This window comes from Drosophila busckii, chromosome 2R, assembly GCF_011750605.1.
Source record: "Drosophila busckii strain San Diego stock center, stock number 13000-0081.31 chromosome 2R, ASM1175060v1, whole genome shotgun sequence".
Lineage (NCBI taxonomy): Eukaryota > Metazoa > Arthropoda > Insecta > Diptera > Drosophilidae > Drosophila > Drosophila busckii.
In genome coordinates, this window is record NC_046605.1 from 7,832,178 (window position 1) to 7,850,755 (window position 18,578).

General features: G+C 39.1%; 4 protein-coding genes across 8 annotated transcripts; 3 read left to right on the forward strand and 1 right to left on the reverse strand.

The window, feature by feature from the left end:
• The first annotated feature begins 2,254 nt into the window (after positions 1 to 2,254).
• LOC108594840 (lethal(2)neighbour of Tid protein) lies at positions 2,255 to 6,317 on the forward strand. The gene is made up of 3 exons (XM_017979978.2): positions 2,255 to 2,561; positions 2,616 to 2,664; positions 5,116 to 6,317. The coding sequence occupies exons 1-3, from the start codon at positions 2,328 to 2,330 to the stop codon at positions 6,315 to 6,317; spliced, it is 1,485 nt and encodes a 494-aa protein (XP_017835467.1). The 5' UTR covers positions 2,255 to 2,327.
• Positions 2,786 to 4,901, reverse strand: LOC108597353 (protein tumorous imaginal discs, mitochondrial). Of its 2 annotated transcripts, none has more exons than XM_017983859.2 (2): positions 3,393 to 4,900; positions 2,786 to 3,052 (listed from the first exon to the last, which is right to left on the reverse strand). In XM_017983859.2, exons 1-2 carry the CDS (start codon positions 4,775 to 4,777, stop codon positions 2,893 to 2,895), a joined length of 1,545 nt encoding a protein of 514 aa, XP_017839348.1. In that variant the 5' UTR covers positions 4,778 to 4,900; the 3' UTR covers positions 2,786 to 2,892. The 2 variants fall into 2 exon arrangements, with proteins under 2 accessions (XP_017839348.1, XP_017839349.1); XM_017983860.2 differs by having other exon boundaries at positions 2,789 to 3,052; positions 3,406 to 4,901.
• Positions 6,318 to 12,434: 6,117 nt separating the features above from the next.
• Positions 12,435 to 14,386, forward strand: LOC108594839 (the record flags this gene model as incomplete). Its single annotated transcript, XM_017979977.2, has 3 exons — positions 12,435 to 13,374; positions 13,433 to 13,794; positions 13,852 to 14,386. Coding segments are annotated over 3 exons (1,476 nt in total), but the record flags the coding sequence as incomplete, so codon positions are not given.
• Positions 14,387 to 14,740: 354 nt separating this feature from the next.
• Positions 14,741 to 18,238, forward strand: LOC108597100 (dehydrogenase/reductase SDR family member on chromosome X). 4 transcript variants are annotated; one of them, XM_017983468.1, is made up of 6 exons: positions 14,741 to 14,758; positions 15,003 to 15,084; positions 16,399 to 16,590; positions 16,678 to 16,785; positions 17,269 to 17,650; positions 17,712 to 18,238. In XM_017983468.1, the coding sequence occupies exons 2-6, from the start codon at positions 15,054 to 15,056 to the stop codon at positions 18,103 to 18,105; spliced, it is 1,107 nt and encodes a 368-aa protein (XP_017838957.1). In that variant the 5' UTR covers positions 14,741 to 14,758; positions 15,003 to 15,053; the 3' UTR covers positions 18,106 to 18,238. The 4 variants fall into 4 exon arrangements, with proteins under 4 accessions (XP_017838957.1, XP_017838956.1, XP_017838958.1 ...); XM_017983467.1 differs by having other exon boundaries at positions 14,744 to 14,762; XM_017983469.1 differs by lacking the exons at positions 14,741 to 14,758; positions 15,003 to 15,084 and adding an exon at positions 15,290 to 15,373.
• The last annotated feature ends 340 nt before the right edge of the window (positions 18,239 to 18,578 follow it).

An 18,578-nucleotide genomic window follows, 5' to 3' on the forward strand; every position in this document is an offset into this window, starting at 1 on the left:
ATTCCATTGAGCTAAGTATTCCGTTGGCGGAAATTTTAAAAATGTTGGCGCATGTTTTATACGCACACACACAGCCACAATTGAAGTAAGAAATGTTCATTGTGTGTGATGGTGTGCGAAGAATTGAAGTTTAATATGTGTAATAAAAGATAATTGGTTGGATTAACTTAATGAACTCAATTACTGGTGTGCAGCCATGAAAATATGCACAAGACAATCTTACATTCTCTCTTTCACGCTCGGCGTTGCCCTTGGATAACAAGTATGAATCTTATCCACTTTTAGCTTAAGGCTAAATTACTTCATATGTTTTATTTAGGCAACAACTTTTAAAAGGATAATGTTTGGATAGGACAATGGACTTTCAATACATTTTCTCGTTTCTTATTTAATTTCAATAATTAGTCAAAAGTACTGGCATTGTTGTTTTGTTCCATTTTATAGATGTACATAAAGAATGACAAATGCTAAGCTATTGTTTACTATTTTCATTTTGATGAGAGTGCACTAACAAAAGCTTGCTGTTGAATTAAATAATCAATAAAACTAAACCTATGGGTGCAAAGTACCATACTAGGAATTGTGTTCGAACACTTAGAGAAACACTATAGAATTAATTTGAATTCGCACGAAAATATTGACTTTTGAGATACTATATATGTACATATTTTTCTGGCTGTATACTAGATTGTGCTGGCATACAATGTAAATTGCTCTTTTGCTTTTTTAGATTTGCTTATCAACGCTAATGATAACAATCCGCAAACGCATACATACAACTATATTGATTAATAAACAATTTTCGCACCGAGTTCGTTCAAAATCTTAATAGTATTCAATGTACAGACATATGTATATATATTATATATACAGAGGCCTTATCTATGGAGCTGCCTCTCTTTGTTCACTTGTGTTTGTACACTTGATAAGAAATGACCGATTTAGTTCTATGCACATAAAATCATAGGTGATAACTAGCTTAGACTTTAATGACCCACGAAGCTATATATACCTAATATCAACTAGTGTTGCCATGTGCTGAAAAGATCTAAAGATAAGCCAGAAAATTGTATAAAGACACCCATTTTTATAACAATAATAAAATAATAAATACGCCAGCCCTGGCAGCACTACTATCTCATGTACATAGCTGGCTTTAAAAGTTTTACATTGAGTAAGGCCAAAAACTTTTGCAGATAAACAATTTAATAAAATGCACATACGCACAATGGAATGGCAAACAAATGGCAAGAAGTTGAGTATTAAATTCTTTTCGAATTCCGTGCAGCATTGATTGAAATATATAAGCAGACATATGTACATCGCACAACTATCATATGAATTTCGAAATTCCATTGCCATCCAGCCACTGTCCTTGGTCTCTCTCCCCCTTTTACCTGCGGGCGCATAATGGCAGCCATTTGAGCAAGTTCACCTGGACACGAAACAGTTCGCATGCCATTTGTCAACTTTTTGTGAAACACGGCGCACTGGGCACAATTAGTGAGCGTGTACACCAAAAAAAAGTAAAAAAGAAAACGTAATACATTTACAATTTACATGTATTTTCGTGTATGTATGCAAAAGGACGCAGTGAAAATCTGAAAACATCCGCATCTGCAGGTTGTCAATTAATTGTGCTGAAACCAACATTGCAGAGCAAAAAAAATTGCTGCTAAAAGTGGATCCTCCACCACTCCACCACGCTTGTAACTTTGTAAATGGTCACCGTTTACATGGATGGAAGGGTAATTGTGGGGGTGGAGGGTGGTTGCCATACCAGCTATAATTTGGTTACCGTTAGCGACCAGCCAACTATGTGGAAAACTTGTTGCCTTATTCAACGCTCAACTGACGATGATAACAAGCGTTGGTAATTGAGCCGCTCAATCTATTGATCAAATTGAGCACAAGTTTAATTAAATTGTACCCAAAGTGTAGGCAATCTTAATTTTGGCTGTGCCTGGAATCCAATATATTTTTAATTAGTTTTCAAAATGCCTTGCTAACTTTAAACTTTTCTTATGTGGCCCAATCATTTTATATTTATCATATTTTTGTATTTGTGCAGGTTTCTTTTATTAGATACTCCGCTCCTTAAGCCAATTTTTTGATTTTAAACTTGTCATTAATTTCGTTTAATTTGAATTTAGAATAACGTAAACCGCGCAGTAGTTTCCCCCTTTACTCACATCACTCTGCGTATCGATAGTGCCATATATCGATTGTCGTTAAGCGATAGACGCTTTCTCAAAACAGCTGTTCGTGTGGGTGTTTGATTTTTAATGTGCCGCTTTTATCTATAAATATTAACATTAATAAAACAAATGGCGCCGCCACGTGCGAGCAATCGTCCTGCTGCACGACGTAAGAAGTCCAGCAATCTGTGGCAGTCGCTGCAAAACAAATACCTCAACTGGAACTTTGTAAAATATTTGATATTCGAGCCGGCAGCGCTGCCGTTCGTGGCAGTGCTGATTGTTTTGGCTGAGGCTGTTATCAACGTGGTTGTTATACGCCGAGTGCCCTATACGGAAATCGACTGGGTGGCTTATATGCAGGTAAGTAGATTAAGCAAATGAAGAGTATTTTATCTAAACTTTTTGTTGTTGCAGGAATGTGAGGGCTTTTTGAATGGCACTACAAATTATGCGCTGTTGCGAGGTAAGTAGTTTTGGTTTATTTTTGGCTACGTTCAACCCAAATATTATATTTTCGCTCTCGCGCTCCCCAATCATAAAAAACAACATATTGCTCTTGGTATTTTAAGTTTCACATAATTGGATTAGGCTTTAATGGTTTCTTAAAGACAAATTAACACATTTGTAAGGTTTTACAAAAACATGATTCAGTTAAGCATTAACTATTTATTTATATGTACACAGAATCAAGTCAGTTAAACATGGACTTGAGTTTGTCTAAGAAGCCTCCGCTGCTGCCGCTGTCTCCGTCTTTGTTGCTTTGCTCAGCTCCTGCTCCTGTGGCGTTTGTGTTTGCTGCTGTTCCTTTGGCGTCTGTTTTGGCGGTGTTACTTGTTTCACCTGCTGCTGCGCTGGAAACATCACAGAAAGCAGAAAATAAAAAGAATGTTGAAAGTTGATTAAGTTCTGTTAAAGTAGACGCTCGTTAATTAACTATGCAAAGGATTTAAATTCTTAGTGCATTTAATTTGGTTTTTTTTTTACATTAACATTCAGTTCTTTTTTAGGGCAAAGCAAAGTGTGCGTTGCTTCAAAAATCTATTACAAATCATAAAAAGTTGTCAATATATTTCTTCTTACGTCACGCATTCTAGCTAGCAAGCGTCTACTGTAGAATCTCAACAATTAAATTAGTGTATGTTTTATAGTCTTGAAGGAACCAATGCTTAACATAGCTAAAATTGTATTTACGTTGCTTTCTTACTGCCATCTTTACGCTGCGCCATGCCATGTATTTGTCCAGGTGTGTCATGCTCCAGCTCAGCATAAGCCTCCAACAATGCGCGCTGCTCCTTGCTTAGCTTCTTGGGCACTTCAATCTTTATATGCACATAGTGATCACCATGACCATGGGCATTCACACGCTTGAGTCCTTTGCCACGTAGCAAAATTTTGCGATGCGATGATGTGCCGGGCTCAATGTTCAGCCATTGATCTTCGTATACGCCTTGAACACGCACAGTGCCGCCTAGCAGCGCCTGGGAGACAGATATGGGCGCATCCGTGTGCACGTCGGCGGCATCACGTCGGAAGTAGTCGCTCTTCTCCACGCGAAATGTGATAAACAGTTCCTTGGCGCCCACTTGCATGCGCACCGTCTGTCCGTTCTCAATGCCCGCTGGCACGGGCACGGTAACCTTGCGGCGTTGTACTGTTTTGCCTTTGCCCTCGCACTCCACGCATGGATACTTGATGTACTGCCGCGTTCCTTGACAATAGCGGCAGGTAGAGCGCATCACAAAAGGTCCCGTGGAGATGGTTTCAAACCCACTGCCATTGCAGTACTGACAACGTCCAGGCTTTGTGCCCGGCTCGCATTTGGTGCCCGCACATTTGGGACACTGATCCACCACATTGACGTTGACATCCTTGTTAACGCCACGTGCTGCTTGCGCAAATGTCAAGTCCATCACCAATTCCTGTGCTTGGCCAAAACCAAACTTTGAGTCCGCAAAGTCGTCAAAGCTATTGCTGCGAAAGTTGCCCTCGCCAAAGATTTTGCGGAAGAGCTCCTCTGGGTCGATGCTAGAGCGGAATTGCCAGCTCTGCGAAAAGCCCTCGGGGCCAAAGGGACCGCCGCCACTACCACCAAAGCCACCTCCACCTTGACGATTCATATGCTCCGCCGTTTGTCCATAGGTATCGTACTCTCTTCGCTTTTGATCATCGCTGAGCACCTCATAGGCCTCGCTGACTTCTTGGAATTTCTTGCTGGCATCGGGATCATCTTTATTTGTATCTGGATGATATTTCTTGGCTAGCTGATAGTAGGCCTTCTTAATGTCCTTGGCATTGGAGTTCTTTGCCACGCCCAGCGTCGTATAATAATCCTTTGCCTGCAGTCGACTTGTGCTGTGAAAACTGCGCTGCTGAATACGCTGTTGCTGCTGTAACGTTTGCTGCTGCCAAGCAGCCGCACTTAGCACAGTCGGCGCTAAAGGCTTTTGCTTCCATTTGTTTGCTCTCGCTGAGAACAACGCCGTGCTTAATTGTATGGCATTGTATTGGCGCTGGCAGCTCTTCACTGGCAATTGACGCAGCACACATAAATTTTTACACGAAATCATTTTGTCCATTAAATTGTTGTAATAATTATATCAAATCCTCTTTATTTTGACCAGCCAGCTTTTTTAGTAACATGCCGTAATAACCTCCATGCTGCTTCGTATAAAAAATCTCTCTCTCGTTCCCTCGCACGCGATTTAATATTTTCTATTTCACTTTTTGACATATTGAGCAGTGTTGCCATATAGGCAAACAAATTAATGAAATGGTAACAATGGATGACAGTGTGGCGTTAACATAGCTTAATCTAGCGTACCGATTATGAGGCTCATAGTAATCGGCGCTACTTTCAAATTATTTAAGTTAAAATCGTTATATTTATTACTTTAATAATTATTTCTCATTGCAGGCGATACTGGTCCTTTGGTCTATCCAGCAGCGTTTGTTTATATATACTCCGCCTTATATTATATAACGGCGCATGGCAGCAATGTTCGTTTGGCACAATATATTTTCTCCTGCATTTATTTGCTGCAGATGAGTCTCGTACTTAGACTTTACGGAAAGAGTAAGAAGGTGCCGCCATATGTGTTGGTTCTAAGTGCATTTACTTCCTATAGAATACACTCGATATACGTGCTGCGCCTGTTTAATGATCCAGTTGCAGTGCTGTTGTGCTATGCTGCCTTAAATCTATTTGTGGATCGTCGCTGGACGCTGGGCAGCATACTCTTCAGCTTGGCTGTGGGCGTAAAAATGAATATATTATTGTTTGCGCCGGCGCTGCTCCTGTTCTATTTAGCCAATCTTGGCGTGCTACGTACAATAATGCAGCTGGGCATATGCGCCGTGGTGCAGTTGCTGTTGGGCGCACCCTTTCTGCTTACTTATCCTTGGGAATATCTTCGTGGCAGCTTTGACTTGGGACGGATCTTTGAGCACAAATGGACAGTTAATTATAGATTTCTCACCAAAGAATTCTTCGAGCAGCGTGAATTCCATCTCTGCCTGCTGGGCTTGCATTTGTTGCTGCTTTTAATCTTTGCCAAACCCACTTGGACATATTTCAAGAGCTATGCAAGATTACGTCAAGCGCAGCGTGAGCTACAGCCGCAAATAAAACAGGCACAGACGCAAAAGAAATTCGAGCAGCAGTCGGGAGTCCAGGCGCCATTAACAGGCAAACAACGCAGCTTTCTTAAGGCCTTCGAGCGGGGTCTGCAGCAGAGCACGGGTACTACAAAATCCACCGGCTACGATATACACTTTGAACAGTGCACCCAGTTGGCTTTGCTGCCTTTCTTTCTCTACAATTTTATAGGCGTCGCCTGCGCACGCTCTTTACATTATCAATTTTATGTTTGGTACTTTCATAGTCTCCCGTATCTGGTCTGGTCTACGCCGTATTCGTTAGGCGTGCGTTATTTAATACTCGGCATTATTGAGTACTGCTGGAACACTTATCCCAGCACGCAGCTGTCCAGTGGAGCCCTTCATGTGACCCACTTGCTCTTGCTTGTAGGCATTGCTTATCAATTGTTCTTTAAAATGCGCTCAAAGGCGGATAATAATAGTCAAGCCACAAACGGCTTGGCAAAGAAACAGCAATAAATTGTTTTAAATAAATTAAAAATTTGAAAGTCAAAGACATACAATCCTTTTATTATTATTATTATTTTATTACCAGCTGCTCGCGTTATCAGCTGAATGGCAAATGGCTCCTCTTTTCGATTGTCAATTATACAAAAATTTGCTTATCGATTTTGATCGTTGTCCACTAACCGGTAGATTTAAACGCTAAGAGTTTGAATTTTACTCATCAAAAATAGAATACAAGAATTAATAAGAATATTTTGCAAACTGGTTTTTGAACCTTCACCTGTTGCTTGTTAATGGGCTTTTTAGCGACATTATGATTAGCTTGTAATTATTTCTATAAATAAACTCTCCACTTACTCGCAAACTCTAAAGGTGCTCATGCATTTTTATCAAGCGGAAGTAAAGGATGCTATAGTCATGACACTATCCACGTAAGTATGCTGGCTACGGGCCAGAAACGTGGGCGGATGAGCAAGGATAGAAATGCAGTGGTGTGAATCACTGGCTCTGGGTCACGCAATGATGATGACGCACTGGTTGTAGGTTATTGCAAAAACCTAGCCTTAAGTACGGTACAATGGAAGCACACTGGAAGTGGCCTGGAAAGTGGACAAAAAACACGGCTTGTTGTCGTGGACATAAGTCGCAGTTAGTCGAATTTTTCACGTTGACGACGACAGCAGCTGCCCAAGCATTGACTTAAAGTCATATACTACATAAAGAAATAATTTCTAAATTTCATAAGCTTTTACTTGCATCTGTGCAACTGTTTTAAATGCCACACAAACGGAAAAGGCATAAAAATTAAAACAGACCACCAACACGTCGTATACTTAATAATTACAATCATAGTAGTAGTGCTTAGCTGTGCCTTATACATTTAACTGCGTACGCGTGTGTTGTGCATGTGTGACATGATTGTTACCAATATGCACACCAAAATGATTATATTGATTTTATTTTTCTATAACGGTTCCTACAATTGGAGTAATAATAAAAATAACTAAGCAAGCAACGCAGCTCTACGTGTTTTCTCCCCGCCCCACACCTCTTCAGTCAAACACACACACAGGCGTTGTCTGTCTGTCTTTCTGGCTGTGATTGTGTGCGTTTGTTTTGTTCGCGTGCGCCTGCATTAATAGGTAAGCTGCCAAACATATGAATTATACATATAGTATGCATTTTATATAATTGTCGGTCCTTGTGCCAATTCTTCTTGTCTATAAGGGTTTCATTGTTCACGCTCCTGCTATCGATTTTGTTATGAGAATGACAACAACAAGCGTTACATAGCAGGACCCGCAACAACAAGTAGACAACAAAGAAAAACATGTTTCGCTTTGGAAAATCCTTTTGCTTTTTTTTCTCTTACACATATGCGAAACATCTGTGCGGCTTTGGCTTTGATCTACAGTGGCGTCCCAAGCAAATGTGCTACTCTTTATTTACTGCTTGAGCGATAGCTGCAAAATTTTTAACAAATTAGAGCGTTAATAAACGCAATTTATGAGCGTTAGTTGTGACTAAGGCATAAGGCATAATTGAGGTGAACAACCTTGGTTTAAAAACAATACTTGCAATTTGACAACATTCGTTAATTATATTTATAATTAGTTGCAATGACTTCATGCATAACAGTGCAGTTGTATTGCACTTGAAATCAGAATTGAAAATTCATTGACATCGGTTAGTCCCCGATTTGTTTTAATTTTCAGTAACAACTATTATGTGCAGGCTGTCTCGGAATAGTCTTTCACACTTGACCAGACATAGATAAGGTCAAGAGAATGTTCTTTGTTCTTAGGAAATTTGCCTGACATACACCGGCTATAATGGCCTGCTCTATAAATAATATCATTGCTCTCATCGGTGGATTTTTCCTTTGTTTTTGCCTTTGCACTAACATTTCAAGAACTTTCCATTGGAATTTCCAAAGAGTTCACGCAGCTGCGCAGTGCATGCTGTCGAAGCACGCAATGTTATGATAGTAAAACATTCGCCAGACAGACTGAGACGAACACGCGAAAGATTTTGTTTACAAATGCGTAAGCAATACAAATATCGACGCACGTGGCACGTGGCAGCTGCATTGGGGAACCAGAGTAGCAATAAAACGTGACGTTGACGAATGGAATGACGATGGAAAATTAACTGCTGCACTTGTCCCACTGTTACTGTTACGGCTAGCCAAGGATGCGCCGGCCGGCTTTAATCGTGCCTACGCACTTCGGTGACGTCAGCGCGGGTCAGTGTAACGACATTGAACTACTTTCACTTGTATTTCACTTCTATGCCAAGCCCAAGTGCTGAGCTGGCGCTTTTGACGTCAATGTGGGTTTTACTTATGGCTCGTTTAACTAATCGAATTTCAATTTCTGACGCCAGACATGCCAATATTTTAACAGCATATTGTGGTTTATTAGATTTGTGTTCCGCCTTAAGCGGCGTATGCTTAATATTTTTGTTTCTTTTTTCATGCTCTCTATAACATTTGTGTCTGATTGTGAGTCATAAATCTTAGCAGCCCTGAACAGCGCTTAGCACTTTAATTAACTAATTCATACATTTGTTTTTTTTTAATTATTATTTATTTGTTTGCGCATTAAGTTTTTGCTTATGCTAAATATGCCCTCAAATGCGAATTTCAAGCGCTTGGCGTGTGGCTCTAATATTAATTAAGTATACTATGTTTATACATTCTTATATGGCCTTGTACAGTGCAATTGTTGTAAACAATCATTTATGTTTATGCCGCTCGCTTAAATTTTATAATTGCACACAAAATGTTTGCCTAGGCATTTTTACAACTTTTGTACTAGAATAGAAATTTCTGCAATTTTCTACAACGCAAAAGCCACTCAACTATATAGCTGCTATATAAATACATACATTATATTATGTACATATGTATGTTTGTATGTGAATAATACAGATGAGCGATAGAGCATAAAAGCAACCGTGCAACGGGAATTATATAAACAAACAACAACAAACAACAATGCTAGGTATTGCTTACGGCTTGATGGGGCCTTGTTTATTATTTTGGGCTTATAAATATGCCAGATAAGGGGGGAGATTGGTTTTTAAACATTTTTATTGAGGAACCTTAATCTGAATCTGCGCATTTGCCAAATTAAATTTAATCATGTGATATGTTATGAATTTTCCTCAAACCTTTAGAAGCTCTCGTTATTCGACCTTAATCGAGTGACCTTTTTATGAAAAACACATTTATGTAAATAAACACGAGCTTAGCTGTTGCCATTGATAAGATTAGAGCTTTATATAAATCTGACAAAGGCAGAAATTTTCCATTACGCTTACGTCTATTTAAAACTTAACCAAGTACATACATACACAGTTATATATTAATCTTATACTTATACTCAGGTGTATATTAATAAATCAAATATGCAGACGCATTTAACTGCGATAAACAAAATTAAGCAAACAAAGGAAATCAACAAACAAACAATTTGCAAAAATCGTATAAACAAATATTTCAAAACAATATCTAAGATATTTGCGCTAGATTTCACCATCAGCATAAAAGAATAATAATCCCCAAAACCTACGTCATGACCAATGTAAACAACATTGTTTTGCTTGCACAAAATATTTGGTTACAAGTTATTTTTAAGAATACAGTTATAAATATGACTATTATGCTATCACTGTAATCAATCTCAGCTCATTATCTGTCTGTCTCTTTCACTTTTATTGCAGCCTAAGGTCAAGTGCAGCTGAGTGTGGTTTCCTTTTCTCCCCAATTATAAATTTTCAAGCTTTGTTTGGCGCTCGCAGAAAGCAAATTTATAAATAAATAAGAACAATAACAACACGGAATACGAAATATTGACACGATTGAGCGTAGCAAAACAAAAATCGCGTTAACATTGTTCGATTTAAACTTCAACCCGAAGCTGTATGTGTGCGGAATATTTTTCAAGCTTTTTTGCGTCATAAATTGAAATATTTGTTTGTGTGTCCAACTACAAAAAGTGTGCCAACGCCCCGCTCACCCCCGCCATACAACGTGAGAGTGCTATCAAAGACAATACAAGCACACACACACACTCACGCACGCATACATACAGACGACTAGAGCGACTCGCGTATATATAAACAGCGCGCTGCACTCAGCGTAGAAAAGCAACTCAGTTCTTTCGGATCATTCGTGGGAATCACTTCGGAGCAGCGGAGCAGCAGCCAGCCAGCGAAATATAAAGAAATCAAGCGATCGCCTATACTGACCGTGTCTACTATATAGCCATATAGTATTGGAACAATCTTGCGTTGAATAAGTGTCAAAGAAATCCACTTCGATGTCGATTAATTCGCCAATATTGTTAAAAAACTCTGACCTGTATTAATCAGGCAAAAAGTGCGTTAAAAAAACAAAACAAATACTATTAAAAAAAAAGAAACATTTTTTAAAAACAATACCTGTGACAGAAAAAAACATTAAACAACATCAAGTTGTTTGTCCTTAGTTCGCGTTCAATTATTTTTTAATTTCTTTGTGTTTGGAGCCTTACGAACAGCTGTTCGAGCACTCCAATCGCTGTAAACACCAATTACAAATAAATTAAATCGAGACGTTTGAAAACCCCAAAACAAATAAATAATAAATCTACTGAGTAGCAACAAAAGCGAGACTTCAACAACAACAAGCACGAGAAGCAGAAAATTGTTGTTTATTGGGCTTAGGCCATTGTATGGGTAAGTTGAAAAAAAAAAAACAATGATAAATAAAAATATATTTAAGCGTAATTAGAGCGGAAGTAAAAATTTAATTGTTTCTTACATATAAAATATATGCACATGAGTTTTTTCGCTTGCAATTTTATAAATAGCAAATAGGCCCTAGCAACAGTTTAATTGTTGCAATTTTTAGTTTTTACCTACACTTTTAATTTGCTTTGTTATTTTTAGAGCAACATGTTTGCTTAGACGAAACCTTAGCATAGTTTTGAAACTCACATAAATAAACAAAAGGCGTGTGCTAAAAACTTTTTTTTTTTTGCATTCAAGTCATCAACAAATGAATCATTTCTATGTAATTTCTCGAAAAGTACATTCAAGTAAATAACTGATTCATATTACAAACAAAAGAAAAGGCAACTACGCAATATTTGCTATGTAATGAAAACATACTATGAATGGGTCTTTATCAAAACTTATCAAAGACCTTGGTTATGAATTAGTTGCTATATGCATATGCTGGGCTATGGAAATTGTTGTGCTGGAAGCAAAATGGGCATGTACTGGACACGTGCCTCCCCCATTTCACCCACTCGCCTGCATCCGGCGCAAGGTTTTCTAGTGCTTTACACTCATTTGTAGCACTTACTTTATCAGCACTTGACGGCACATGCTTAATAGACTCAATTCCAGCTACAGATAAGTGCCTTTTTTTTATTAATTTATATCAGCTATTAGAAAAGATTAGTTCCAGCAAACAACCTAATAATCTGATTAAGATCAGCGTTATTTATTTTCTTTGTTTTACCTGACTGCGGTAAACAGATCATTAAGTCAATTTCGAAAATTGCAGTTAATGACTTGAAATTTGAGCCAAAAGATAAATATCTATACTGTTGCTCAACTAAAAGAAACTAGTGCAGGTAGCAGCAATTTGTATCTATTTTTCCAATTCACTTAAAAATTAAAGTAGATAATTATAAAACCACCCCAAAGCCTAAACAACAGAGAGAAAATATATAATTACATCAATTTTATCTCAGGTTTTGTAGCTCAGATTACTTACTAGAGAAAATTAGATTTAAAATTTTAAAATATAATATGTAATGTATTTTTTTTTTATAAGTTGCTTATTTAATTTTTCTTTTATCATAAACAGATCAGTCTAAACTATCAACGAAATTTGGAGACGAGCCGGATCTCGTGTTCAACCGAGCGCAGAGCCGGAATAGTCTGCATATTCTTGGAGCTTCAACAGCAACAGCTGGAGCAACAGCAACTGGTGCAGCCGCTGCCGCATCCTTGAATTCAAGCGCATACGCTACGCGAAAATTCGCCAACATTCAACTAGAAACAACTATCAATGACTGTGAAAGTGGTTATGTGCCCACCGTGGGACGCTGGGGCGCCGAATGGCCGAGCTGACTCGCCGCTGGGCATAATGGAGCAGGAGCCGCCGGCGGTGCTAGCTCAAAGGAGCAGCAGCTGGCGGATGCGTTCTGTGGCCTGGGATTGACTGGTACGAATGCCACAAGCGCAAATAATCATGCCGAACGATCACGGGCCGCACCCATACGCACGCCCTCCACATCCTCCAGCGAGGAAGAGGAGGATGTCGATGTGGATATTGACGAACAGCTGTGGACGCCCACCGACCTGACATCGGTGGGCGACGTATCGGAGCGCTACTCCGATATCGCGCAGCTGCTCGTTAGACAGCAGAAGAAGCAGCTGCCACGCCCTCAAACCAACTGGGCTTTGGGCGATGGCTACGATATGGGTGCCTATAATCAGATCAGTGGTGTCTGGCCAATGGGCCATCCGCTGCCGTTGCCCGATTGGCAGCCCAGCGATGAGTCCAGCAAGGACACACTAATCTTTGAGAACGTTTGGCAGTATGAAGAGTTTAATAGCATTGTGGAGACGGCACTGCAGCGCATGCTGGAGGAGACACACTACAACACCGTGAACCTCTTTATGGACTTTTATCGCAGCTTTAAGCGTACGCGTCGTTCCGATTTGCGTAGCTTCTTTCAGTTCTACGATATTCCTATCAATCGTCGCCATCACATGTGCGTCTCGCTAGCCTTTGAGATAATGGCGCGACTGGTGCAAATGTTTCCTCAGCTGGGACAGTATCTTTATGTGGTGTCCTGCGAGGAGCAGGTGATGGACTGCAATGAATATGTGCAAGTCGATGAGGAATACGGCTTGAACTCGGCCGATGCGGGCGTAGAGAAGGAGCATGTAATGGTTGCCATGCGTTTTGCCATTGGCGATCGTCAGGGTGTCATGATACTCGATCCAGGTTACCATGTAGGTCGCGCAGTGACAGTCATGTACGATCAGAGCTATCCCCATACAGGTAGGTGTACCATATGCTGAAATTAATATATTAATTATTAACGCTTCTGCATTTTTAGGCTGGTTCAATCAATCCAAGGAGGTTCATCTGCAGAGAGACTACTGCTATGTCATAAGCCAGCACAGCAACAAGTTTGTGGAATGGAAGGAGCGTGAGATACGCGGTGATGAGGCCACATTCAAAACCTCGTTAATTTACGTAGCCCAGGAATATCTAACAGCTGTGGATGTAACTGTGCGCCGTAATCTGGCGTACAATTTCCGTTCGCTGTTGTCACGCGATGCCAAGGGACGTGTCTATGCTGGTCTCTACTTTCCACTGGTGTCCAATGTGCAGGAGGCCCATCTAACGCTCTTCTACGATGGTCCCAATGAGCAGCGTGTGAAAACCAAGCTCATGTTTAGCGCCTTTAAGGGCAAGGTTAGTAGTCAACTTACAAATTGTTAGCAATACATACTTATTATTTATACTCAACAGCTGCCGGATTATGTGTCTCAGCACTTGGTCAAGTTGGCACCACAGCTAAATATGTCACTGCATGACTTAACGGAGCTTTGCAAGTCGCTCTGTGAGGTGGTTTCTGATCAGAACTTCATCACCCAGGTGCTGGCCATCAACGAAGACATTGGCGCCATGTCCATTGAGAATTGACAGTTAAAGCATCCTAAGAATGCTGCTGCAACATCAATTAAGGAGTTAAAGAAACACAGCGACGATGCAGCTGCAACTTAGATTTCCACATGCAATATTAAAAAAAATACTTTTACCTTTCCAAACAAAATTTAATATATATTAACAATATATACCACACATATGTAATAATTTTAAAGCACCTAGTTGCACACAATTTAGTAATACACAATACAATATTTGAAACTATATACACAAACACTTACACACACATAACTACACTGAATTAAACACTAGTATGCTTTATACAACAAAATTAAACTTAATCAAAATCTTAAGCTTACAAATTACAATACATATGTACTTAGATTTCGATTTTAGCTTTGCTTCTCCTTTGTTAATCAATTTCTTCTATTATAAACAAATTATATACAACAAGTAATTATTTAATAACATACTTTTGTTAAATGCACTGTATAACTTTTGTTAATTAAATAAATGCAAATCCAGCTAGCTGAAACTAACGGCCGTTTATTGATAAAACGTTTTTTAGCACTGAAAAATGTACATGTACATTAACAGACAAAAGTGAGCAATGTGCGCATTCATGTTAACAGCCACAAATGAGTAAACAGAAAATGTTATTAGTCTCTGAAATCAATGTGCGTGTTTAATGTATTTATATATAAAAATTAAATGGTTTATACGTTTCTAAATACAACTGCAAGGTAGATAATCTTGCAATGACTGTCAGGCAAGTAAGAGAACAATGAAATTAGTATTGCAAGGCAGTGGCAAGTTTTTGTGAAATGTAAACAAATATTTGTTTGCATGTGTGATCTGTGCTGACATTCCCAACCAGCAACATTCTAACTGTAAAAGTTGTCAGACCGAATAGCTAAATTGTCATGTCTGTTACTGATAAGCAATAGTTTTTTTGACTCAGCTGATTAAAGTCTATACAAATCTATTTTTATAAATATTTATTTGAATTTCAGTGAAAAACGGTGCTACTTTAATTCAAGGCTTATACAATTTCCTAGTTAATAATGGCTACAACTAAGACACCTTCAAACTCATGTAAGTTGGCTTAAGCTTACCGGCAAACCATCTGTAGAATTAGCTGTTGCAGCAAAATTGTAAAATGTACTTCACATTGGTTTCAATATCAGACGAAAAAGATACCAATTTTACATTTTCTGTTAAGCATTACATTTTGGAAACTGAAATAATTTGACTTAAAAGAGTTGGCGCGACTTTTGCCGTTTGTTGTCTTTTGAATTTCTTGCCGTGCGGTTGTGTCTTGGAAACCGGTTTTCAAGTGCTCTTCAAATTTTAAATTGAAACTATTTACAAATTAACTGAAAAGGTTGTTAAATATTAGCATAGACAATAAGTTTCGCCAGCTCCGACGCAAGTGCATAGAAGCGCAACTGGCTCAAGTACATAATGGCAGTTGAATAATTTGTGCAAGGGCTTTGTGCAGTTGTGAACAACAATTATATGAAATAGAAAGTTTACGAATGCAGGTATAATAATAAATTGATTTTGTTGACGGAAGCAACGCACACTCATCTTACAGTATTAACAATATGCTTGCATACATGACTATGTCTGCGTGTGTGTGTGTGTTTGTGTGGGCAAGAGACATGAAAATATTTAGTGGGTTATGTTGGTAGCCCTCTTCACACCTTTAAGGCAACGACTACCTATTTATGTATATGCCGTGCCGTGGTGTATATATGTACATATGCTTGTTTGCATGTGTGTGTGTGTGTTTCTAACGCTTTTTTTGTTGCGTATTTTGGCCCGTTCTTTTTGGCTTTGGCTCTTCAACTTTCATTGCCTTGGCCTGGCTCCATTTCTTTAATTTGCATTTAGTGTGAATTGGTTAGTTTTTATTTAGAAAACTAAACGCAGTAGCGTTAAGATTATTTTTAACGCAGCATTATTAAATTAAAGTGCGCTCAAAGGTTAGTAATTAAAGTTGGCGTTAATTACAAATGCTAAGTGCATTTACATAGTTTGTTTATATAGCAACCAAATGATGCATAACTGATACGCCCAGCTACAAACTTTACAAAATAAGTTGCAAAGCAAATAAATAAAAAGCAACTGGCAAACAACAACAATGACAGCAAAATTGTTGCTGACTCAAGTCAAGTGTCGCAAAGAGTGCACTCGATGCAGCCAACAAATCGTTAAATGCTAATAATTGCCACATTGAATGTCCAAAAAGCAATATGGTAAAGTATAGTAAAGCGTATAGTATTTCCTTGGGGCTTGCGTGTGCTCGTTAATAATTATTTAATAGCAGCTAGTTAGAAATTTGTAGCTTGCACTTTGCATTCATCACGATCCGTATGACAAACTAACATTTTATTTCTTTCACAGACAAGCTACTAACCTCGACAATGTGGCTCTGGTTGATATTGTTGGCAGTGGCGGTATATGGCTTTTTGATCTCCAAGACCACCAAGGAGATGCCCAAAACTTGGTTTGAATGGAAAACCGAGTTCCGGTATCAGTATTTGGGCATTGTAGGTCTCTGGCACGATGGACATTACGCTGCAAGGGATCGTGTGGGTATGTTTTAAATTATACAAGCTTACACAGTCATTTATTCAACTACAATTAACTTTATCATCTCGCGTTTATCTAACTTAAACGCAGCACTCTATAGTCAACCGGATCGTGTGGCTGTCATCACAGGCGGCAATCGTGGCATTGGTCTGCGAATTGTGGAGAAATTGTTGGCATGTGACATGACTGTTATAATGGGTAAGTCTCTCGCACTTAGTGCACAGTTGACCAATTGAACTTTTGAGTGTGGATCACAGTGATTTCAATTTGTTATTCCACATATATTAATTTTCCTCTTAAAAATTCAGCGTGCACCCTATCACGGCTCAAATGTTGTGCCCATGCGTGGCTTGCATTTTAAATTAGTTCAAACCAAGTCAATATTGTTTGAATTTATATAAAACGCCCGCGCAAATGTTGCTACACATACAAATACAGTCGGCAACATTTTAACATTGCTCTTGTTGCAGACATGCTAACAGTGTTGCGTAGCTCAACTAACGGTTTGTGTACTTGCTATTTTTATGTTGCAAAAGCCTCAGCATGCTTTAGTGATCCATAAAAGGATCGATAAAATACATATGCGTTTTTAATTATAAGCATCTCGAAAGGTCGCCAGTGTTATTTTATTGAAAGGCATCAATTTCAAATAACCAAAAAATTATGTTTTGTTCTTTATAGGCGTTCGTGATCCCGTGACTGCGGAAAAAGCGGTTGGCAACATTGTCGACCTAAGCCAGACAAAAGGCAAGCTTATCTGTGAGAAACTGGATGTGGGGGATTTGAAATCCGTGCGCGCATTCGCACAACGCCTGAAGGAGAAGCACTCTAAAATTGATATATTACTAAATAATGCTGGAATTATGTTTGCGCCATTCAAACTGAGTTCCGATGGCTTTGAATCGCATTTTGCCATTAACTTCTTGGGGCACTTTCTGCTGACGCATCTGTTATTGCCACAACTGCGTGCCGCTGGACGTGAGGGCAGAAATGCGCGTATTGTTAATGTCAGCTCCTGTGTGAACCTCATAGGCCGCATCAACTACAAGGACATCAATGGAGTGTAAGTCAAACCCAAATAGTTTACACATTGATTAATTCTAACGTGCTTGATTTGCTTTTAGTAAAAACTATTATCCTGGCACTGCCTATAGCCAATCGAAGTTGGCACAAATATTGTTTACGCGTCATCTGCAAGCGATGCTGGACGCAGAGAAGGCTCACGTGCAGGCCAATGTGGTGCATCCAGGCATTGTGGACACAGATCTGTTCGAGCATTCGGCCACCACGTCGGCGCCGTTCCTAAAGAAGATCTTCTTTAAGACGCCAGAGCGTGGCTCACGCACCGTTGTATTTGCAGCCATAGATCCCTCCATTGAAGGTGAAGGTGGCACGTATCTGAGCAATTGCGGCAAGGGTCCTATGCACGGAGATGCCAAGAAACCTGAAAAATGTGAAAAGCTCTTCCAATTCGCCAGCGAGTTGTTGAAAATCAAGCAGTACGGCACAGGCGTTTAAGCTTGAACTCATGGCCAGGACCTCAACAAGTGGTGTAACGTGCTATTTTACTTTTGATAGTCATTCCTTTCATATTGTAAATCATTTTCTAATGTTTTTTATAGCTAAACTATAAGTCTTGATTGATTGATTAAATTAAAATTAAAAACAACAAAATGTTAAATGTTTCAAAAGCAAATTCAGTGTGGAAATTATCATTATCCTGAAGCAAGCTCAATAGTCAGCTACTGTGGGGCATGTCTAATGAAAATATCAAACTTAATGAGGGTCAAGCTTTGTTTGGGCTTGAAAGCTGTAGCTGGAAATACCCTGTAAATAACTCAGCTCATTTAGAGCTGACATAACCAACCATTTTAAATTTGAATAGTGCGCCAGCTTTTACCTTTCACTGATATCGATGTATGCTAATCGATTTTGATTTTCACCAGACCACAAGTCTGGCAGCGCTGATTAGCCAAAACTCAGCTGCTTCT